The sequence below is a fragment of the Bubalus kerabau genome, chromosome 22 (assembly GCF_029407905.1).
Source record: "Bubalus kerabau isolate K-KA32 ecotype Philippines breed swamp buffalo chromosome 22, PCC_UOA_SB_1v2, whole genome shotgun sequence".
Lineage (NCBI taxonomy): Eukaryota > Metazoa > Chordata > Mammalia > Artiodactyla > Bovidae > Bubalus > Bubalus kerabau.
The window spans coordinates 23,175,976-23,199,859 of record NC_073645.1 but is presented as its reverse complement, the minus strand read 5'-3'; the positions used below and the strand labels follow the sequence as shown (position 1 = coordinate 23,199,859).

Below are 23,884 nucleotides of genomic sequence, written 5' to 3'. Positions count from 1 at the left end.
CTATACATTAGAACCCTTAACTTCATCTGTATATTTGTTTATCATTTTTATTCTAACCATAAGTAATGGCTCCTTTTCACTTGCTTTAAACAGAATTAAAACTCCTAAGGAAGGCCACTATTGAGCCAATCACTGACACAGAAGCTCACACTCAGTTATTCCCAGGTAGCAAAGGAACATGAAGGCACCTTTCAATAGCTACCAAAGACATTCTTCAGAACAATAAGCCAAACAAAAATTTCCCCACTAATAAAGACAGCAGTGGGGGGTACCAAAAAGTTTTTGTTGGTGGTGATGCTTAGTTGTTAAGTCATGTCCAACTCTTCTATGACTCTATAGACTGTAGCTTGCCAGGCTCCTCTGTCCATGGGGTTCTCCTGGCAAGAATACTGGAGAGAACTGCCACTTCCTTTTACAGGGGATCTTCCCAACCCAGGGATTGAACCTGGGTCTCCTGCTTGGCAGGCAGATTCTTTACCCCTGAGCCACCTGGGAAGCCCTAACAAAAAGTGAACATCATTAAACATTAAGGTGAAAAAGAAATGTACTGAATACAACTGTTCACTGTTTGTCTTGCACAATATACATGTACACATGCTAAAAAGAATCCCTTAAACTAAAAATTATTAATATATTTTAACAATTTACCAGCATCCAGGGCTAGCACATTCCAGAACTTTCTGACCTGGAGGAAATATTTCCCATCTGAACTGTCTGATAGGATAGCTATAGCCACACATGGCCAATGAAGCCTGAAATGTGACAAGTGCAGAGAAGGAACTGTGCAGACAGTATTTGTTAAGTGAATAAATGAATGAATAAATGGGTGAACAACACAAAGTAAGTCTGATGAAGTTGTTGGAGCACATATTATATGGCACATACTAGATAAATAGTTGACTAAAACACATCTAACAAAAAATATTTTTAAAGATAGCTTTGCTGTGCATGTTGGGGGAGGACAAAGGGTATATGAGAAATCTCTGCAATTCTGCTCAATTTAGCTGTGAACCTAAAACTGGTCTAAAAAATAAAGTTTATTTTAGAAGCATAAACCAAAAAATAGTTCTGGATTCAAACCTTACTGACACTCATCAATCCCTAAATTTACCTTTTTCTAAATTCTAGTTCTCAGGTAAACCTCCTGCTTTCTCCTTCAGCAGCAATGTGAATACATGTTTATATAACAATAATTCTTTGGTTTTGATATTGAGGGAAAACCCCCACTCATGCTTCTAAAATTTGGGGCCATATCACCACCAAAGTGATATGGTAGGTTCCACAATGACTGAAAAAATTCAAATTAAAATACAGTTTTCAATACAATTTGAAAAAATTCAAATTAAAATATTTTCCACAATTTAAATGGGAAAAAAATGACTATTAAATGTATGTGATATAAAAATCACAACTACAAGTCCTTGTCCTAATTGTTTATAAGGTATTGAACTTAAGTGATGGGTATTTCCCTCAATTCCTAGTTATTTGCTTAATCATTTTATCATCAGCTAATGCTCACTGGTGCCTAACAGTAACAGCCACCACAAAAAACAAATTCTGGAAGACAAATTTTAAATGGAGTTAGTGCTGCCCCTTACCTTCATTTACCTTCATTGTATATTTGCAGGGCAGAAAACAGAACAGAAAAAAATCAAGATTATTTCAAATAATACTAACAAGCCTAATATCCGCAGTACATACCAGGCAGTCCCAGATGCTTTTCTTTTTTAATCCAAATGACAAGGCAGGCATTTTTTACCTCTACTTTATACTTAAAGAAATGAGATACCAGAGTACAACATCTGTCTAAGATCACTCAACTAGAAAATGATGGGCTGATTAACTCTAACATCAACCCTCTTTCCCTATACCACAATGCCATGTTCCCAGATAAATATAACTGAACTGTAGAACAGTGCTTCCCAACTTAGGCTGCATATTAGAATCTCCTTGAGAAAAGGTCCAGTTGTTTGTATTTTTTAAAGGTCCCCAAATGATTCAGGAGCTTCCCTGTTGGCTCAGATGGTAAAGAATCCACCAGCAATGCAGGAGACTGAGTCCAATCCCTAGCTCGGGAAGATCCCCTGGAGAAGGAAATGGCTACCCACTCCAGCATTCTTGCCTGGAGAATTCCATGGACAGAGGAGCCTGGTGGTCTACAGTGCATGGGGTCAAAAAGAGTGGGACATGGCTGAGTGACTAATACACTTTTCTCATAGAATTGAATACCACTATAGAAATGGTCTGTAGAAAATCTGAATTATTGAGTCTACTTTTAATAAATTTCCTCTCTCCTGCCTACTGTCAAGATGTCAGCATATTATTAACCACTGTCATCAGTGTGTCCACGTCTAATGACCACCATACCCTTCCCACTACCACCATTCTAACTGCCTATTACCTGCTATGTCTGAGACAAGAGAGAACCACGCTAATTAAAACAGTATGTACGTGTACACAGTGAGTGAGTGAGTGAAGTCCCTCGGTTGTGTCCGACTCTTTGCATTGTAGGCAGACGCTTTACCGTCTGAGCCACCAGGGAAGATCACAATATGTACACAGTAGTATATTTTAAATGGATAACCAAAAAGGACCCACTGTATAGGACAGAAAACTCTGCTCCATAATATGTAACAACCTAAATGGAAAAATAATTTGAAAAGAATGGATACATGTATATGTATAACTGAATCACCTTACTGTACACCTGAAACTAACACAACATTGTTAATCAACTACACTCTAAAAATTAAAAGTTAAAAAAAACAAAAATACAGTTTGTAAAACAAAAGCAAAGAGGCTCTATTTGAGAGTCTAACTTATCACTACAGTACACAAGCTCCTAGTACATGAACTTAGTGACATCAAATATGGTTACTCATAAGCCTCTTTTGGTTAATTTCTGCTTTTTAATTTTATTCCTGATTCTTGACTATGTACAGTCCCTGATTCTTTGTTCCTGATTCTACACAGCTAAACTATTATCTCATTGGGAAACAATTATTCCTTCACATATGCCTTCCTACCTAGATTACAAACTCCTTGAGTTCAGGGGCCACGTTTTATTCACCTTTGTACTCTAGCGTCTAGCTCAGTGTCTCACATGCTGCAAGCTCTCAACAGATGTTTGTTTCCTAAATGCCTCATATAGGCAGCCATGAGTGAAGTTTAAGGACACGTAGTAATTTGTGGCCATATGCAAACAACCTTTAAGTAAAGAACAAGGTGCTCTAAGGCTATACGGCTGCTGGCTGCTTAGCCAGAGCATTACAGGGTGTAAAGATTTTCTCAGGGGTGTGAGGATTTTGTTGTCACTAAACAGGCACAGTCTGAGTGTTCCTTAGCTCTGGGGCTAACTTGTTTCAGTTAATTCAGCATAAGTATTTATTGAATCTGGCCACCTGAGTTTAGTAGTAGATGAGAACTATCAGATCACTCTACCTCCAATGAGTCCCTCAAATGCATTTTCTTCTCTCCATCATCATTGCTGCCACCCACGTCTAGGCCATCATCATCTCTCTATTAGAGTATTCCAATTTATTCTCCATAATGCCACCAAAGTGACCTTTTCTTAAAAAGCAGTTCTGATCACATCACTCTTCAAAGTTTTTCAAAGCCTTCCCTCTACCCTTAAGATAATGTCTAAACCCCCTAAAATGGCTTAACAGGCCCAGTCTGATCTGCCCCTCTAGCTGTACAGATCACCACTCACTGCCTAGTAGTCCTTACTCTAGCCATATTATCCTACAAACAAATCCATAATTAGACCATGCTATGTTCCAATGAGAAACTCTGCTCAAGTATGTCAAGAAAATCTCAATAAACATTTAAAACACTCAAATTATGGATTGAGTTTTCTAAAGCGAACAGGTTTCTCAAGACCAATTGTTAATAACTCTGTCATTGATCTAAAGAAGTGTTTCCTCTTTGAAAAGGAAGAAAGAAAAATACAAAACAATACTGTTACTGGAGGAGGAAAGTTGAAAACAAACTTCTTGAAAAAAAGCACCAAGGTCTCCATGCCGTGGTTCCTATCACTCAGCACATAGTGGCTAGTCAATAAATGGTTGTTGAATGTTTTAATGAATGAATGACCAAAGTGAGTAGGAAATGAGAAATTCTGGGGACAGAACAACCCAGAAATATTAAGGGGAGGATGCATGTGTCCCAATTCTGACCAAAAAAAGACTCAAGGAAAGAGTTGCTGGAGGTTTCCAGGAAGGGTCTTCATTCTTTTAAGAGAGCATGGAAAGACCTGTTTCTCTCCTACAGGACACAAGTGAGAATGGAGGTAGCCCTGGCTGCTATTATACAACCACTTAGTATGCTGACAAAATGGGCAACTGAGACAGAGACTCCCATCCTGAGAGCCAATGTTGAACTTGTGGTCCTTCTACCCCCGAACTTCTCATTCTGTGAGCTAATAAACATTCTTATTATTTAAGTCAGTCTGACTATTACTTGTAGCCCAAAGCCTCCTAATTGATACTTTCTGGGAAGCAGTAAGGAGAAAATCATGTTGCAGATGATGAACACAACATATTACCATTTCATTCTGTAACCTAACCAGAAGCTAATCTTTAAAAAATAGCAAAATTGGGATTTTCCTGATAGTCCAGTTGCTTAGATTCTGCACCCCAATACAGGGGAGCAGGGTTCGATCCCTGGTCAGGGAACTGAATCCCACATGCTGCAACTAAGACCCAGTGTAGCTGAATAGAATAAAATAAATTAAAAAAAAAATAGCAAAAAAACTGTTTTAAAGGAATACAGATCTTCTATGCACTGGTAAGCTATATCAAATAAAAGCTATATTAAATAATTCCGAATGTATTTTCTGTGAAAAAAGGTATTCAGCTCTCACGGAACTAACAATAGGTTAGACTCACAGAAGAAAATACTAATGAATTGGAAGGCACAGCAGTATAAAATATCCAGAAAAACACAGAGAGAAAAAAAGACTAGGGAAAAAAAAAAAGTGAGCAGAACATAAGTGGGCTGTGAGAAAATTTCATATGACTCAACATATGTCACTGGAGACACCAAAGGAAAAGTGGGAGAGTATAGAAAAATATTTGAAGAAATAATATTAACATTTTCCCAAATTTGATTAAAAATTATAAATCCATAGTCCCAAGAATAAACAAATCACAAACATAAGAATCATGAACAAAACTACACCAAAGCCCATTACAATCAAATTGTTTAAAACCAGTGATAAAGAGAAAACCTTAAAAGCAGCCAGTGGAAGACACATTACGTACAGAGAGAACAAAGAGAAAAATGACAACAGGGCTCTCCTAAGACAAGCCAGAAGACAGTGACGCATCATCTGTAAAGTAAAGAAAGAAAAAAAAAAGATCAACCTAGAGTTCTGTACTCAGTGGACACTTCTTTTAAATGGAAAGCAAAATAAAGACTTTTCCAGTCATATAAAAGTTGAAAGAATTCACCAACCACAGATTCATACTACTATAAATGTTAAAGGAAGACTATTAGGCAAAAGGAAAATGATACCAAATGGAAATATGAAATCTACACAAAGGCATGAAGAGACCCAGAAATGGTAAATATACAAGCCCTTTTTTCTTATTTTTAAAAACCTCTTTAAAAAATAATTGAATGCTTAAGGCAAAAATAATAATGTATGGTAGAGCTTATAACATATGTAGAAGAAGTAAGAAGTGTGACAACAACCGCACCAAGGTCAAGGAGAAAGCGAAGAATGAAAGCACACTGTGTGAAGTTTCTACACTGTGTGAAGAGCTATATTACTTGAAGTAGTAAGTTAAAAATGTATACTCTAAGCCTTAAACCATAAAGCAACTACTGAAAAAATAAAAAACAGAATTATATCTAACAAAACAACAAAGGCAATAAAATGGAATCATAAAAAAATGTATTCAAGAAAAGGAGGGGTAAAGAGGAAAGACAAACAAAGAACAGATGTGCCAAGCAGAAAACAAATAGCAAGATAGATCAAACCCTGAAGATAATTGATTAATGGAAAAACCTGAACAGCCCACATAAAAGGCACACATTGTCAGACTGGGTAAAAAGACTCAACTAAACTCTGTCTACCAGAAGCACACTTGAAACACAAAGAAACTAAAAGGCTAAAACTAAAAGAATGAAAAAACATCTATCATGCTAACACTAATCACAAGAAAGCTGAAACTGCCATAGAAACACCAGGCTAGTAGATTTCAGAGCAGAGAATATAATCAAAGATCAAGAGTCATTTAATAACCATAAAAGGGTCAATTTATCAAGAGTAGGTAACAATTGTAAACATTTAGGCACCCAGTTAAGTCAGCCCACCAAAACAAGGAAAGAGAAAGAGAAACATGCCTTTCATGGTTAAAAGGTAGCATTAGCATTTCTCAATCAGAACTGAACACTGCCAAAATAGGGATTAAGATCTTTTTAATGTAGTAAGTGGCATGCAGTTTTAACCAAAAGTGCAGTATTCCCCAGTATTCCCCAAAAGAGTCAAAGGTGGTTGTTGTTCAGTCGCCAAATTGTGTCCAACTCTTTGTGACCCCATGGACTGCAGCACCCCAGGTTTCTCTGTCTATCACTGTCTCCTGGAGTTCACTCAAATTCGTGTTCCTTGAGTCAGTAATGCTATCTAACCATCTCATCCTAAGGTAGCAGTATGTTAAACAGCTTATCAAAATATTTATGACTTCACTGCCAAAGCTGGTCAAAGCAATGTAAAGCTGACTCACCTTTCATATTGCCTATCTCGTGGTGATGAAGCACCCCAATGTCGAAAGTCCATGATTAACATAAGTAAAAGGAGACAGGATATGAAGAAGAGTCCTAGGAATGCCACCCGCTGCCGGGAAAATGGGCTCACTGTGGGCACAGTGAAGTACCAGGAGGCTGGGCAGAGGAAGGAAAAACTGATCCTGAAATAAGACAAACATTAGTAAGAAAAGTCTCTACAACTGAATGCTAAAAATGGTTTTAAAGCTAGATTAAAGCCCTTCCTAATAAAGACAAAAAATTTATGCCACCAGAAGTCTAAATGTTCATTTAGTCTCAAAGTTTAGAAAAGGACCTATATGGTTCATGGAGCTTTTACTATATAAACTAAAAAAGCCTTCTCTGCTCTTTCCAGAGCCTGCACTTTGGGGTGAAATTCAAAGAACTAACTTCATGTTAATGAAAAGATCACCAGTCTCCCTGTGCAAACTCATATAACATTGAAGAATCAGAGCACTTGCAACAGTCCCACCAAGAATACTGTCAAAAAAAACAGAAGAGACAAAATTTATTAACTGATTTTTAAAATTATTTTAATGGGTAACATATACACACAGTAAAAAAAAAAAAAAAAAATCAGTTTAAAGGATATATAGTGGAGAGTGAGTCTTGTGCCTTAACCCCTCATTTCCCTCTCAGAGGCAACCACTATTACCCACCCAGGGATATTCTGTGTGTGTGTGTGTGTCTCGCTCAATGTTTGTGTGTATGTGTGTCTCTCGCTCAGTCGTGTCTGACTCTCTGCAATCTCACTGTTACCCAGGGACATTCTATGTGTATGTGTGTCACTCACTCAGTCGTGTCTGACTCTTTGCAATATCATGGACTTTATGCATACACAAGAATAAATACATACCATCAAGGTAATATATCTGTGTATGTGTGTTTGTGTGTGTGTATCTCCACTCCTTTGGTTTTACACCAGTAGGTATACTGTCCTGCATCTTTCTCCATTTATTCTATTTGACAACTGTCTCGTTTGGTACAAGTTGACCCACATATCCACATAAATCTTTTCTGAAACCTTCAGAGTATTATAATGTATGAATAAGTGTATTCAACTGTGAAGTTCACTTTTCATACTAATTCAAAAGGACCTCAGTCTGTTTTCAAAGTTCATTACAAAACAAAAAAAATTTTTTGTTTGTGTTTTTGTTTAACTTCCTCAAGAGGCAACTAGCCTCACTCAAGTGGAAATCTGAAAGAACATTACAACCTAGTAGCACTTACTAGAACAGAGCAAGCACTCACTCAATCACCCCTGGGACACTGCTGAAAAGTGCTGCTGTATCCGCCTTCAAAAGAATGCAACTCTGATCTTCTTTGCATCCATCTGACCAGGCTGCAAAGTCCACATGCAGCCCTAAAGCAAACCTCACTTGTAACAACCTCCCAAGGCCTCTCAACCTGCCTGCCAGCCCCCAGCTGAGCTTCCAGCAGAGGATAAAGTGTGCAATCTTACCTAGCCATGGGTTCCCTTCAGTGGTCTCAATGCCTGTCACCTCCTTTTCCTTTTGCCTTGGAAAGGTAGTCTCCTCGTCCTCGGCATCTCCTGGAAAGAGTTGGTTGGGTTTCAGGTTCATCTCCAGCAGTGCCCACGAGACTATAACCCCATTCCCCCTCACGAGAAGCCATGGCGCCCACCCACTCCCCGGGCTCCCACTCCAGATGCGTTTGTTCTCGTTCCTGGGGCTCAATGGACTCTACCCCGGCTCCCTGGGAGCCGGGTGTTCTAGAGGGCCGGCGACGTCCTCGAGGAACCCGCCGTCCCCAGGTGGCCGGGATGGGAGTTCCTCTTTCCCTAGCCACCCCTTCCGGCCCCACAGCCTTCCCATGCTCACACCCACCGGTCAAACGGCCAGCCGGCTCCCTCAGCACCGTTCTTCTAGGTCCAGTAGCGCTCCCAGCAGCTTCTAAACAAGCCGGAAGGAGGCCCGGGCAGCCGGCGGCGCCACGTCCCCAAGGAAACCGCAGAGAGCCAATGACTGACAGGGGACCCGAGGAGAGGGATCCGCCCTCCTCCCAGCCTGAGCGACGGGCAAACCAGCTCTGTGGGCCGCACGTCGGTCCGCCAGGGTGGCCAATCCCATAGAGCGCTCGGCCTTACTGCCCGCCCCGGGATTTCCGGCGCGTCCAATCCGGAAGGGTGTCGTATGTGGCTCCGCCTGGATGGGCCGGCGGGGGCTCACAGGGGGCGAGGTACCAAACTGCGCCCAGGTACCCACCGGCTGCTGCCCTCTCGGTGGCGCGAGTTCTCTACTGGCCTCTTTCTCTGCGGCTGTTGTCGGGACAGAGCCGCTCGCCTTTTGGGGGAGTGGGGGTGGGTGAGAGATTAGGAGCTTGGAGGTTCGCGACAAAGGTGCATTCCTTGCCTACAGCCAGTCGGAGGTTTTGTGTCCACAAACCCTGCCCTCCAGAACGGCACTTCTCCCTACAGTCTCTCAAACATGCCCCGGATTCCCTGTCTTGTCCCTTGAGAAAAAAACATAAACTGGGGACAATGACGACTACACCGAAGCACTTATATCCATTCATCCAACATTCAGTGAATGTCTACTGTGAGCCAGACATTACGAGTGGCTGTGTCCCTGCCGTCCCGGACCTTACGGTGATGCACACAAGGATGTTTCTTGAATGTTGCTTTTCTGCCTTGGTTATATCAGGGGTTCCTCTCATTTCCAGGAGGGAACCGCTTGGACAGGATGAAGTCCAACTCCTTACAAACGTGGCACACACATGGCCGTCCACGACTTGCCCATGCAGCCTCTTCCACTGCTCACCTCCCTTTTTATGCTCCAGTCGCACACCTCTGGTTTCCGCCTCCTCCACCTCTCGCCTCCACCTGCCTTGGTCCTCTTTGCCAGATGAACTCAGCCTCGTCCCTTACCTTCGATTTCAGGGTCACTTTCCCTAAAAGCCTTACTTGATCTGCTGCTGCTGCTGCTAAGTCACTACAGTCGTGTCCGACTCTGTGTGACCCCATAGACGGCAACCACCAGGCTCCCCCATCCCTGGGATTCTCCAGGCAAGAACACTGGAGTGGGTTGCCATTTCCCTCTCCAATGCATGAAAGTGAGAAGTGAAAGTGAAGTCGCTCAGTCGTGTGCTTGAACTACACCTCCTTTATAGATGCCTACTGTTTCACTTATCACGTTGAGTTAGTTATATTTATGTATGTATCTATCCCAATAGACAGGATATCCTTGAGGGCAAGGACTATCTGCTTCCACAGCAATGCTGGACACTCCCTGACACACAAAATAGATTCATATATGACCATAAGTGAATGAATGACTGTGGGAATAAATGAAGACCACCCAAATGAGAACAAAGAGGCTATTCTATACCTAATGAAACAAGGCAGTCATTCACTATCACTTGGCATCTGGCAGAGAACCAAAGACTGTCAGGGGAGTGGGAAAGTTTAAGGTAGAAAAACAAAACGGGAAGATTTCATGTATGCACTGATTTGAGAGTACTGGCATGGGGAAGCTGGAGGCAGGCTACTAGAAGTATGGCATCTTATGTGATTGTTTTGGTGGAGCATATTTGACTTTCTCCAGTTGGTCCTGAGTTGGAAAAGCAGGGCAAAAATTGGGGAAGCGAACAGTCACTGACCAGTCATAAGAATTCTTGGCTGATTGCTGCAGAGATTGATTGCTGAGCTGATTACTGATTGTGGGTCAGAGTTTTAATTGTCATATGTGGTCTGACCATTATCGAGTTTGTATATTCAGTCTCTCGTGACTGTTTCTTTTTTCCTCCATTACCCTCCCAACCTGGTTGAGTTTCCTAGCTTGCTTCAATTCTCACCTTTCTTCTTTGTCCCTCAATCCTTACTCTGCTTCAAGTGTTATATTTTATCCAGGCCCCCAAAAACTACATTGAGTAGAATAGTTGCGTAAAGTTAGGATTAATCACAAAAATATACAAATGTCAAGTGGTTTTTTTTGTTCTAGAGCCCAGTTTGGTGCCTGGAAAAAGATAGATGTGGGAAAAATTCAACACATGTTTTGGCTTTCTTTTTTTTTTTAATTCTTGAAGTTGCCTACTAACTATGCAGTTATAAATCTAATCTATGTATATTTTAAATTCCAGCGTTCCACTAAATGAGTGTTTTTGAGCAGAAATAAAATGCCTATTTATGTTTTAAACTGTACTTAATGTATATGGTTGATGAACTATTAGAACTTGATGATGCATTCAAACATCTTCTAAATTTACATTTCATAACTATTGTTACAAAACAGAAAAGAGGACTTCCCTGGTGGTCCAGTGGTTAAGAATCTGCCTACCAGTGCAGGGGACAGGGCTTTGATCCGTAGTCTGGGAAGTTTCCACATGCCGCAAGACAACTGAGCCTGCGTGCCACAGTTACTGAGCCCTCGGGCTCTAGAGCCCATGCTCTGCAACAACAGAAGCCATCTCAGTGAGAAGCCTACTTACCATAACTAGAGATTAACCCCTGCTCACCACAACTAGAAAAAGGCTATGCACAGCAACGAAGACCCAGTGCACCCCAAAATAAATAAATACAATTTAAAAATCAGAAAAGAAACCTACATTTTAATCCCAATACTGCCTTCAAGCATTTGTAAAGCATGATTCTTTACAAAAGCCTGCAGTGCTTATTTGATTAACAGCTTACAGGGCTGAGTTCTGAGGTTTCCAGTCAGGAGGCCAAAAAAATGGGTTGAGATCATTTCTCCATCTCATTTGCTGTAATTCAACATGTTGAAACAAATTACAGAAATGTGCATTTCAAAACAGGTTTTTAACTGCTTTTTAAAGGCTTGTCTACAGTTAAATTTGCAATTTTCTCAAGATGTTCTTGACTCTACCCAGCCCTGAGCAAAATCAGTCAAACCAGCCCCACACTATGTGTTAGTTGTATGCTTAGCTTAATTTCTCATCAATTGTCCTTCATTCCACACTTCATCCTGCCCTAACCTCTAATGGAGTTTAATGTGGTCTTCGCTCTCCCCTCCAAGTTTACTCATCTCTCCTGATGTGTCCTGTAGGTACTTTTATTGTCCAAGACCAAATTCACTGTCGCTCCACTTACCACCTTATCCGCCCAGACTTCCTCCATACGTATTCCCAACTTTGATGAAATACCGTGTGATTCACCCAAGCAGAAATCTGCAAGTCATTCTTGAATCTATTCCTTCTACTTCCTTTTCCCATTCCATCCGGTTAGTCACTGGGTGTTCCTAATTCAAAGACCTAAAATTCTCTCTAATATCATCTGCTGAAATCTTCTAACTGGTCACCCTACCTCCAAAGACCCATGCCCCTCTTGTGTACCCTTCTATTCTGACATAATAAAATATAATCATGCTATTTCCTGTTTTAAAATCCTTCTGTGGTTTCCCGTCCAAATTCCTTGGCATAGTATGGCAGATTCTGCTGACTCCCTACCCAAAACACCAATGACCTCTCTTCTACCTTGTTAAGAGAATCCCAATTTTATTGTAGTAACCACACTGCTATGCTTGGCTATGTGTTTCAAGAGTGCTAGCTCCCACGTCAGCCCTAGAGAGTAAACTGTGACTGGTCTGTATCAATCATAGTGGCCTATTCCTTTACCAAGTATTGAGCCTGGGCATATGGTGCAGTTCTAGCTAAAGGGAAGTCAGCTGTTGGGAGGAATGGGAGGAGGATGAAAGACATTTTGGGGAAAGATTTCCTCCATCTTAAAAGAAATTAAAAGTTTACATAATGAGAGAGAGAAGAAAAGGACCCTTTTCTACCTCCAGAAGTAATCTTAAGGATACCTGGAGCCGCTGTAGTCATCATTAAATGACTGCAACCATCGGGGTAGGGGCAAGCCTGGGAATAACATGGGAGAAGCCCTATTTACGGACTTATTATTTAAGGTACTAAATTCATTATTGTTCTTATTTTAAATCAGTTGAATCAGGGGATTCTGTTAGCTGTGGTCCCCTAACTGATGTGTGCTTAAGTCGTGTCCGATTCTTTGTGACCCCATGAACTGTAGGCTGCCAGGCTCCTCTTGTCTTGGCTTAAAATGCGTTATATGATCTAATCGCCAATATCATCCAAGCTACTCAACAGGTATTCTCACATACAACCCTGACATATTTACAGTTCTCAGAATTATGCCTTTTCTTACCTCTGAGCTTTTGCACTTGTTATTACTTCTGTGTAAATGACTTTCTTTCACTTCTCTACCAAATGAACTCCTCAAAGCTCAGCTCAAGTGTCACCTTCTCTCTGTGAGCTCCCCCAGTCAGCTCATGCACTTCCTGTCTGCTCAGGAGCACTATGCTCATGCATACTTCTATTAGGGCGAGAATAATTGTTTTAAAAGCTGGCAGCTGTTTGAGTGGGCCTGGTATCAGCTGGCCTGGTAGGAAGACAGAATATCTAGGTTTTGGATGACAATGGGTATGTTTGGTCAGGGAAAGTGGGATCCCCTGGGCTTACTCTAGATGGGAGAGGTTTAGACCAAGAAAACTTCAATTATTCTCCAAATAAAACACAGAAAATTTTGAGCATTCCCTCTAGAGACTGGGTTTGGGGAGCTCTGGTAAAGAAAAAAAAATTAAATAAAAGAAAGATGAGGGACCTGTGCAAGGTGGTGGCAGACAAGACAGGAGAGAGCAGCCCAAGAAAATCCCTATATTGTCTGTCTATGCTGCTGCTGCTGCTGCTGCTAAGTCGCTTCAGTCGTGTCCGACTCTGTGCGACCCCATAGACGGCAGCCCATCAGGCTCCCCCATCCCTGGGATTCTCCAGGTAAGAACACTGGAGTGGGTTGCCATTTCCTTCTCCAATGCATGAAAGTGAAAAGTGAAAGTGAAGCCGCTCAGTCGTGTCCAACTCTTCACGACCCCATGGACTGCAGCCCACCAGGCTATGCCGTCCATGGGATTTTCCAGGCAAGAGTACTGGAGTGGGGTGCCATCACCTTCTCCGATTGTCTGTCTATAGTTGTATAATAAATTATCTCTAGCAGTTTCTGTGGATCAGGGATTTACAAGCAGTTTGGCTCAGGGTCTCAGAGGCTGCAATCAAGATGTCATCTGGGGTTCTAGTCATCTGACATCTTAACTGGCACTGACATATATGCCACTAAAATGGCATACTTACATGGCTGGCAAGTTGATGCTGTCTGTTGGTGGGAGGCCTCTGTGCCTTCTCATAAGGACCCTTTCCTGGGATCCTTGGGTGTCTTCATGATGTGGCAGCTGGCTTCTCCCAGAGTGATCTGAGAGAGAAGGATAATGTGAGTGCCAGGTAGAAGCTTTTTCTTTTTATGACCTAGACTCAGAAATCACATATCTTCACTTATGCCACATGTTATTTGTTAAAAGCCAGTCACTAACTCTCAGAACACATTCAACGGTGGGGCAATTAGGCTTCACTTTTTGAAGGGAGAAGTATCAAACACTTTGCAGACATATTTTAAAATCACTAGTCTTCAAGACAAGGTGGTCAGGGAAATTTCAAATAATAGCATTGACATCTAGAACTCATCTTTGAGTTCTGTGATACATTATAATCCTCTCCACAACCCTGAACCTTCAGTAAAAGTCTAATAACACTATAGCCATGTGTTGGAATACCTTGAAAAACGACGGCCTAGCAGTGCAAAATGAGGACAGCAGCTGTAGGAAGTGAATTAACAAGTAGGATGATTGAAAATTTAACAAACACAGGAAATCAGTGCCACAAGTCATTCACAGAAATGAAAGGCTCTTCAGAAATATCAGCTGGGGAGGTGGGATGCAGTTGAAAATGCCCACAGTACTTGGGGTGAAGGCATGGGGAGAAGGATAGTAATCTCCTTCTCTTGGTTTCCATTCTGATTTTTTTAAGTGTGAGCACCTTCAATAGGCCGTGTGAATTTGAGGATTCTGACTCCATCCTGGCTCTAGGAGTGGGACATGCAAGCCAGGCCTAAGGTAATGGGCAAAGTCCCATCCTTTGGCCACAGCTGTTGTTTTCAGGAGTGGTCACACAGCCTAATTCCAGGCAAAGCGATATATTTGCTGGAGCAAATAAAAAGTTTATTTGCTTTTCTTAGGGAGTGTTTGAGGGAGCCCCCCCCCCCAAAATTCTTGATGACATGGTTAAGTTAGTCCAGTGAAACCTGAATTCCATTCTATCTCTGGATAGCCAATTATTTGAGCTAAAAAAATATCTTCATTGTTTAAATCAGTATGAAAGGGGTTACTCTTCTTTCAATGTGTTGTATGTTTGACAATTTTCACAATTAAAATGTAGGGGAAAATTACATTAAATACCATTTTCTCAGCTACCAATCTGGGAAAGATTAAAATGTTTGATGATATACTATGTTAGTAAAGGCGTAAAAAACACTCCATTCTTCCATACGCTCAGGCCCCAAATTTTGGAGTTATCCTTAATTCTTTTCTTACTTTCATACCCACGCCCAACCCAGTCCATAAGAAAAGCCCGTTGGTGCTACCTTAAGAATGTATTCAGAAGCAGCCATTTCTCACTAACCTTATTGTTACCACCCTGGTCTAAACTACTAAGGCAATGAGGAAATGCACATTGGATAAAGCAGACATGGACCAGGTAACAAGGTCAGGGATGTACCTTTGGTAAAAAGAGTGAAAAAGGAAAATAGAACCTGGAAAACAGCCAGGAAAATGACACATAATTCAGGGCTTTAAGGTTCATGGGTTGAGGCCCACATCTGCTGTTTTCCGCTAATGATGATATTTATATTGTTGATAATGTTTGTTGCCGCCATAACTGTGGCTAGTTGCTTGCTTTGAAAAGATATCCCATATATCTTTATAAAGGATTCAGCACCACAGAGCATTAAAAATATATCACATCTACTTAGATAAATAACCCAAGTGTCATTCCCTGCTGATAGTTTATCTTCTTTGTATGTCAAGGACAACAGACAGTTTACATTCTCTGATAATATTCAAGGAAAGTTTTGCAATTTTAGCCATTTTACTTAAGAAATTAAAAATATTTAAATCTAGTCTTTACGATACAAATTTCATACATTAGTTGAGGTCACACATGACACAGACCTGAAATCAGCATATTATTGTCAGGCTTATTTGTGAGATATCCCAAATTTGGTGCTCTAGTCTAGAAACAAGTTGGTTGTGCAAAGAAGCAAAGGACAGTAACTAGTTGTGGGCATCTTGGTTTCTTGATTGGCAGTTAGGTAACATGATGCCATTGATTTCTGCAGTGGGTAAATGGGCAGTCATAAAGAAAAGTAAGTAGTAATAATTATAATAATAATAATATTAATAATAATCAATATTTGTTGGGTTCTAACTAGTTGATAGTATAGTAAGAATTTAACATTCTTTTTTGATTGATTCCTGAAACAAGTATGTATTATTACTATTACCATTTTACAGATGAGGTAACTGAAGTTTGGATTAAGTCATGGAACTTCAGCTACCCTATAATCCCTCCTTTATCTCTGACATTCATGACCAAGGCAATGTCAGGATGAGTCAGAGAGAAGTCTCTTTGTTTCTTCCTTTTTTAAATGATTGTAATTAATTATTTTGGGATTTATTACCTTGATCTAGAGAGGCAGCACTGTGTGCCTAAGTTTACACTCAGGCAGGTAGTGTTTGAAAGCTGGTTTCACAACTTTCCTAGCTGTGTGACCCTGAGGAAGTTATGTTCGTTAAAGCTCATTTTCTTATCCATAAAATAACAATAACAACCCTTCTAGGGTTGCTGCCCTCAGTCTTTCTCCATAGCAGCCAAAATGACCTTTTCAAAATGCAAAATTTGATGTTATCTAATTTAAACTCAAAATGAGATCCTACAGTTCTAAAGATATAAACTGATACCTTTAACATGACTTTCAAAGCCTCTCATGATCTGGCCCCTAATTTACCTCCCAGGCTGCATCTCAGTTTATGCTTCCTCAAATACTGGCCTAAACCTCTCAGTTACACGACTTCTGCAATACAACAGTCTTTTTGTCCAGAAAGTTGTGCCTCCCTTACCTCTTCTACTGCTCCCCATCTGATTTGGCTTAACTAACTCTTATTTTTAAGATTTCATTTTAAATGCCACTTTCCCTGTGTAACATAACTCTATAGAGTCCCTCTAACATAGACTTTCAGGGCATCATATGTTTTCCCTTCACAGCATACAACCCAGTTGTAATTTTACATTTGTGAGCCTGTAGTTAATGCCTGTGTTCTTCCCTAGACCCTGAGCTCCACCAGAAAAGAGACCATGTCTAGGGTTATTCATCTTTGTTCCCTAAACACCTAGTTTAGGACCTGGCATGTACCATTTGAAAGAATACGTGAACTGGCTAGCACTATTAAGCTTTACTGGCTCTGCTGAGACTATAACGTTAGTCTACAAAACAAGCATCATCTGGATGTTTAGAACTAGTAGGGTGATATGCTTAGTCGCTTCAGTTGTGTGTGACTCTTTGCACCCTGGTGATAACAAAGGACTATTTCTCAGTGTGAATAACCTGCAGGGAAAACGCAGATGTCCACGCTTCATTCCCAGAGATGTGAGTTGATAGGTCCAGGGTCTAGAAATTTGCATGTCTGATAAGTCCTCAGGGTGACCACTGGTAAGACAGGAAGGAGAGGAATGGAAAGGGAGGAAGAACTCACTATCTTTTAGTAAACTCTTACAAAATAATGGCAGGGCTCGTTTTCCAGTCCTGATTTCTGTACTCTCTTTTGAACTTGTTGCTTACAAGGCATCTTCCCAGAATTAAGGCCATGATTAGGGAAAGGATGAGCTTTGCTAGCACCCTGTTGTGTGGTGTCTCGGGCTACAGCTGCAGGACACCTAGTAAGGCTGAGGGGTAAAGGAACTGGAACTTACTGGATGCGTCATTGCTACCACCTAAGGGGAGAAGTAGCAGCTGAGGCCCAAGATCTGTGAGTGTTTCATTCATTATTATTTTAAATAAATTCTGCCAAATTCTTACACTGTTTCAGGTACTAAGCTATTCTGAAAATATTATATTACAGCAGAAAAAAGAAAGATACTCCTCCTGATGGGGCTTCCCATCCACTGATAAATAACTACATAAAAAGTAAAAGTTTTTTGGCCTGTACCTCTTAATAATAGATGAATGGGGGTTTAAAAACATTTTAAACTACATCCTGGATCACTAGATGGCTATTATTTTTTTGGTAAAGTGAGATAGAGGTCATCACCAATTCTATTCCTATATTTTGTTATTATAGGTAGTACCAAAGAACATTTTTATACAAATAAATAAATGGGATTTTGCCAAATACTTGTCACATTTTTCAATATCCTTAAAATTTGTCAGAGGATTAGAAACCATCTCATTTGAAAAAGGATGTGTTACTCATTTGAGTAATCACTTTTTCAATTTCTGGAAATAAACTCAAAAAGTTTTATCAAGTGACTACTAACTGTTTCTCTTTTACTTAGAGGCATTTTGGTGTTGGAGCTGAAAACCCCTTAAAAATGTGTTTCATGATTTTTCTTGTTGTGAATAAAGACCTACTTCTATTATTTAGGTCATGTTAAAGGGCTATAAGAAGACATTTCAGATAGGCAGAAGTAGGTATAATAAAAATATTATATACAGGTTTGTTATTTCAAGATTTAAACAAGTTTAAAATTATACATTTGACAGAATTAAAAGAACATGTCACCGTCTGAGATGGAGATATTACTTGTAATTAAATGAAATGGTTTCCAAAAGTTCAGGGTATTATATCTTAGATTATATTATTTGGGGAACACTTTTGTTTTACCAAGTACATAAGTAGATGCTTTTAAGAATGCAGTTTTATCTACTTTGTGAAAATAAACAGCAAAAAGTAGAGAAGGTATTATATGATGAGTAGGTATGGTTTACAAAATGGTGTAAAAATAATTGTTTAGGGGAATTATTTACACAATTTACCACATGTTTCTGTCAAAATAACAAGGATATGATAGAAATGCATAAATGAAGGCAAAAAACTAGTGGCAGTGAGAAGATTTGTGCCCAAATAATAATATGGATTTACTGTATCAAATAAAATTTTTTCTGGTGTCTATTTCATGTTCAGTACAAAATGAACTAAAATTTCCTACTGGATAAGAACCAGTGAAGCTAAAGTAATTTGGGGGGGCTTTGCCTGATATTAGGCATGATATTAGGTTTGTTTCTTAGACTGATCAAAATAAGTGATTTTGTTTTGCCTTTTTTTCTTTTATAAATAAGATCATTTAGGAGAAAATATTTTAAAAAAAAATGTTGTGATAGTAACTACCACCATCTGAAAAAAAAAATGTGCAAAGAGAGACAGTTTATTGCTTAAAGGATGATGTAACTAAAGTTCCAAAAGAAGATACTCTTTCAGTTGTTGGCTACATGGAGGTTTTTATACACCAGGGCAATGAATTCTAACAAGATGAAGGATGGTGGGCAAAGGCACTCTTGTTTTTCATATGGTGGAAGGACAGACTCAACTTTCTCAGGAAGATTAGTTTGAGGAGAGATACAGAAGATGAGGACAACAAATCGATTCCCTTATACTGTTCCCCACATACCCATTGCAAAGTCTTCCTGTACACCTTCCCCAGTTGGAAACTAATAAAATATATAACTGTATCTTCTCATCCTTTCAGTCCTTACTGATTGCCCCCTCTCTGAACTCCTATAGCTCTTATGGTCTATTCTTGATAATTTAGGAATCAATTTCCCTTTCAGTAACTGTAAAGAAATCAGTCTTATTTTCCACTCTGGCTGCCAGAATCAATCCCATTCTATATTATACTCATACTTCATGTCTGGTCATGAACAACAGAAGTTCAGGGAAAGAGAGTAATGTAAGTAGTAGTAGGACCTGTTTTAGACCTTCAAGACGAGATTTTTATAAGAACAAAGAGCAAAATGCATTCTAGGGAAGAACATGTGTTGACTTAGGATATAAATCAGTTATAATGAACACTCAGGCTAACAGCAACTTCATGAACAAGCTCTCTCCTGCAACAGAGCGTGTAGTCCAGAGCATTACTGTAATCCATAAGGCAGCAGGTTTTCTCTACCTCTTGCTCTGCCACCTGCTAAGGAAGGCCTTGTCCTCATGACCAAAACTGGTTGACATCTTCTGAGTCTGTATTCTATGACTGGAAGGGAGAAAATGAGGAAAATATTCAAAGGGGACATACTCTTTCCTTTTAAAGGCAGAACCCAGATGTTTCAAATCAATTACACTCACATCCCACTCGCCAGAAATTAGTCACACATACAAAGCTAGCTGCAAGAGAAATTGGGGAAAAGCTGCTGAGAAGCCACGTGCCCAAGCTAAAACTTGAAATATTTATTACTAAAGAAAACAAGTGGTCTCACAGATTAACACAGAAAATGACAGGAGGTAGAAGAGAGCATAGGGAAAACAACTGTCCTAAGAATATAAGATTCTACAGTGCTCGACTAAAGAGTTGCAGGTGTGGGAAGTTATTGAGGGTTTATAAAGAATATCACCAAGAAAGTTGTCTGTTTGTTTGCTAATTTGTTTTCTAGGAGAGTTTAGTGTGGTGAGATGTAAGCTACAGTATGTAGAGATGTGATGAGAGGGTATATCAGAGAGTTAGGATGGATAAGGTCCTTGTTATTTGAAGTGTGGCCCAGGCTCTCAAACAGCATCAGAATCACCTGGGAGCTTGTCAGAAATGCAGAATCTTAGGTCCCACCCAGACTTACAGAATTATAACGTGGCATTTCTACAAATTCTTTAGTGCATAATATTAAAGTCTGAGAAGCGCTGGGCTAGCTTATGCTGTGGTATGTAGTAGTCCTAAAATCTATACCTTAAAATCACAGATATTTCTTTCTTGCTCATGCTGAAAGTTCATCTGGAAGGAAGAGGGTGGCAAGTAAGTGACTGCTTCATCATCCTCACCCGGACCCCAGCCTGACGGTGCCTCTACCATCTGAACATCACCAGTCAGGTGGCAAGGGGAGGTAATGTGTGGTTCTTATACTTCTCTCACATTTCCTTTGTCAAGCAAACCCCATAGCAATGCCTGTCTTCAAGGAGGTAGGAAAAACAATTTTACCATGTCTCTGGGAGGAGAGGAATCAAAATACTGGGGAAGCCAGGAGACCCCAGAGGTCTTTCAAAGGTTATCACAATGTGAATGTAAAGTGATCAGACACTAGGAAAATATAGTATCATTTGGAAGGAAAAGGAGAGTATGAACAACAACAGAGACATTTCAGAATAATTATTCTGAAGCAATCAAGAAGGACTCCCAGCTTTAGAGTCTGACAGGATAGAAGTGAAAAACTGCAGAGGAATTGGTTGTTGTGGGGAGCGGAAAGGCTGAGTTTGGAATCAGTCAGTCAGTTCAATCGCTCAGTCGTGTCCGACTCTTTGTGACCCCATGGACTGCAGCACGCCAGTCTTCCCTTCCATCACCAAAGCCTGGGGCCTACTCAAACTCATGTCCATCGAGTCAGTGATGCCATTCAACCATCTCATCCTCTGTCATCCCCTTCTCTTCCCACCTTCAATCTTTCCCAGCATCAGGGTCTTTTCCAATGAGTCAGTTCTTCGCATCAGGTGGCCAAAGTATTGGAGTTTCAGCTTCAGCATCAGTCCTTCCAATGAACATTCAGGACTGATTTCCTTTAGGATGGACTGGTAGGATTTCCTTGCAGTCCAAGGGACTCTCAAGAGTCTTCTCCAACACCACAGTTCAAAAGCATCAATTCTTTGGATATGCTAAATCAGAAATTAAAGTGGATATTCGTCCTCCACCTATCTTTCCAACCTCATCTTCTATCACTCCCTCCCATCCCCAACCATGCTCCAGCCACACTGACCTTTCTGTTTCTTTGTATACCAACCTTGTTCTCACCTTAGGATTGTTGTACCTATAGTTTCTTCTGGAATGCCCGTCTCTGAGCCCATCATGAGCTCCTGCCTGTCATTCAGAACTTACCATAGTGTTAGTCACTCAGTCATGTCCGACTCTTTGCGACCCTATGGACTGTACCCTGCCAGGCTCTTCTGTCCATGGATTCTCTAGGCAAGAATACTGGAGTGGGTTGCCATTCCCTTCTCCAGGGAATCTTCCTGACCCAAGGATAGGACCTGGGTCTCCTGCATTGCAGGCAGATTCTTTACCTTTGAGCCATCAGGGAATACCATAGTCTTACCTCTTCAGAAAGGCCTTTCCTAGTCATACAAATGTAGCCACCCAGTCACACATTATCACACCTCGCTACTTTAGTTATCAGCATAGTATCCAGGGCTAACCAATATTTTTAACGGCTTATCCCTTCCTCTCCATTAAAAAGTAAGCTCCATGAAGGCATGGACTCTATCTTGTATCACCAGTTTCAAATACAGTGCCAGGCAGAGTTGGTACCCAATAAATATTTACTGAATGTTCACATGGAAATTTCACTTACAAGATACGCAATAAGGGAACTATAGACAGGACTCCAATGAGGAAAACAGATTTGGGATAGTGAAGTTCTCTAAACTATTAGATGAATAGGAAGTATTTAAACCTTTAGGAATGTTCCCCCTTAGTGGGTAGAGAAGTGTAGGAGATTCAGAAGTCTGAAGAGTAGAGCAGTGTCTCCTGAAGCAAGGACAAGGTTTCAGTGAGTGATGGGTCAATGATGGGCAAGTGTTACCTCTTAGTGAAGAAAAATGGGAATAAGAAAAAGACCATTGGATTTGGAAAGGTCATTTGTGACCATAGATTAAAAGAGCAAAAATGTAGGGCTTAAGAAGAGAAAGGACTTGGCAGGTATAGCTCATTAGTAGAGCAGTTTGGCAGTTAAGGGAATTAGTACTCTAGCAGGATTGAGTGGGTTTCTTTTTTATGAAACCCAGGCTTCTTAACTTGAAGTTAATGAACCCCTAGGGGGTCCACAAGTCATTTTTAGGGACTCTGCAAACTCAGAAATTATAGGCAAAATTTTCTGTGTGCACAGGGTCGGAGATGCAGGGATGAGGATTTGTAATTTCATTATTTTTCAAAAGGTCAAGACCCAAAGGGTAAACAGCTATTGCTGAATAGGAAGAAAATAAGTGAGTTTGTTAAATAAAAAATAAAAAACTCGGAGGCCCAGAAAAGGGCTAAGCTTTAAAGAGAAAAAGAAAAACCGCTTATCTAAGCAAAAACTAGAAACAGATTTTTTTAAGTTCACAATTACATCATCATTTCAGTAAACGTGGGAGTAGAGACCTATCTGGAAACGCTGGAGAAACTTGTGCAAACACGATCCAGTGAAGGGTTACTGAAGCCGGGCAGACCGAGTGCGGAAAGCCTGTGTTCATCAACCCAGCCTGAAGTCATAGCAAAGCACCACCTGTGTAACCTCACGGCCCAGGTGATGCTTAAGGCTGGGGACTGCTCACATTGTTCTTTAACCATAAGCGCCCCTCTGAGACTCCAGCCCACCTGTCTGCGAGGGAGAGCCGTCTTAAAACAAAAGGAATAGTCACCGGGAAGGTGGGCTCATCAGTGAGTCAGCTTAGGGACAAGCTTCCCCTATTTGACGCACTTTCCTGCTGTATTTGGGCAGCAGCTGCCTCCTGCCTGGCCTCCCCACCTGTCATTGTCTCTGCCCCACGTCGACAGCTCTCTTCCCGGCCTCAGTTCTCGGCCAGGCTCAGGGTCTAACGTCAGCAGGTCTCCGAACTCATTCACTCAAGAACTGCGAGATTTATTGGGTGACTCTGGGGCCTGAGGAGCACCGAGCCCTCAGTAGTGTGCCCGCGCATGGCCCACAGGGAACAACACTCCCGACCTGACAAGAGTTTAACCGGCCGCCGCCTGCATGTCGCAATAGCTTTCCTGACAGGCCGGTGGGCCACCCCAGGGGATGCCAAGCCCAGGCCGGCTCCGCCCCACGCCAGCCCGACATCCCGCGGGAATAGAGCTCTCGCGCCAGGGCCACCATCCCGCACGCGACCTGCGAGTCTAGGGATTCGGGGCAGGCGCTTGAGCGCGGATCTTAACGGCACCAGGCAGCAGTTTGACCTTGAAGGCCGAGTACCGCCTTACCCCTCCCCCTCCCTCTCCCCCTCCCCACCCCCCAAAGCGATGCAGCCTGCAGCGCAACACAGATCCACCGGCGCCAGTCTGGGGCCCAAATTCC

The 23,884-nt window shown here is 41.1% G+C and overlaps 1 protein-coding gene and 1 non-coding gene across 7 annotated transcripts in view; both read right to left on the bottom strand.

The window, feature by feature from the left end:
- The window catches only part of ENTPD7 (ectonucleoside triphosphate diphosphohydrolase 7), a 52,231-nt gene extending 28,452 nt beyond the window's left edge, over nucleotides 1-23,779 (bottom strand). For 2 of the 6 annotated variants that reach the window (XR_008707153.1, XM_055560575.1), the window contains exons 1-3: nucleotides 8,619-8,781; nucleotides 8,234-8,323; nucleotides 6,732-6,914 (exon numbers count right to left, since the gene is read on the bottom strand). Coding sequence is in view for 5 of the 6 variants with exons in the window: in XM_055560575.1 (XP_055416550.1) it covers nucleotides 6,732-6,914; nucleotides 8,234-8,241 (191 nt within the window). In the remaining variant the exon portion in view is untranslated. Of the gene's footprint in view, nucleotides 1-6,731; nucleotides 6,915-8,233; nucleotides 8,324-8,618; nucleotides 8,784-13,887; nucleotides 14,006-21,925 lie in introns of those variants that run through there. The other 4 variants (XM_055560577.1, XM_055560578.1, XM_055560579.1 and 1 more) reach the window with 4 other exon arrangements.
- TRNAG-GCC (transfer RNA glycine (anticodon GCC)) lies at nucleotides 425-495 on the bottom strand. The gene has a single exon. It is a non-coding gene; the product is annotated as a tRNA-Gly (tRNA).
- Nucleotides 23,780-23,884: the final 105 nt, after the last annotated feature.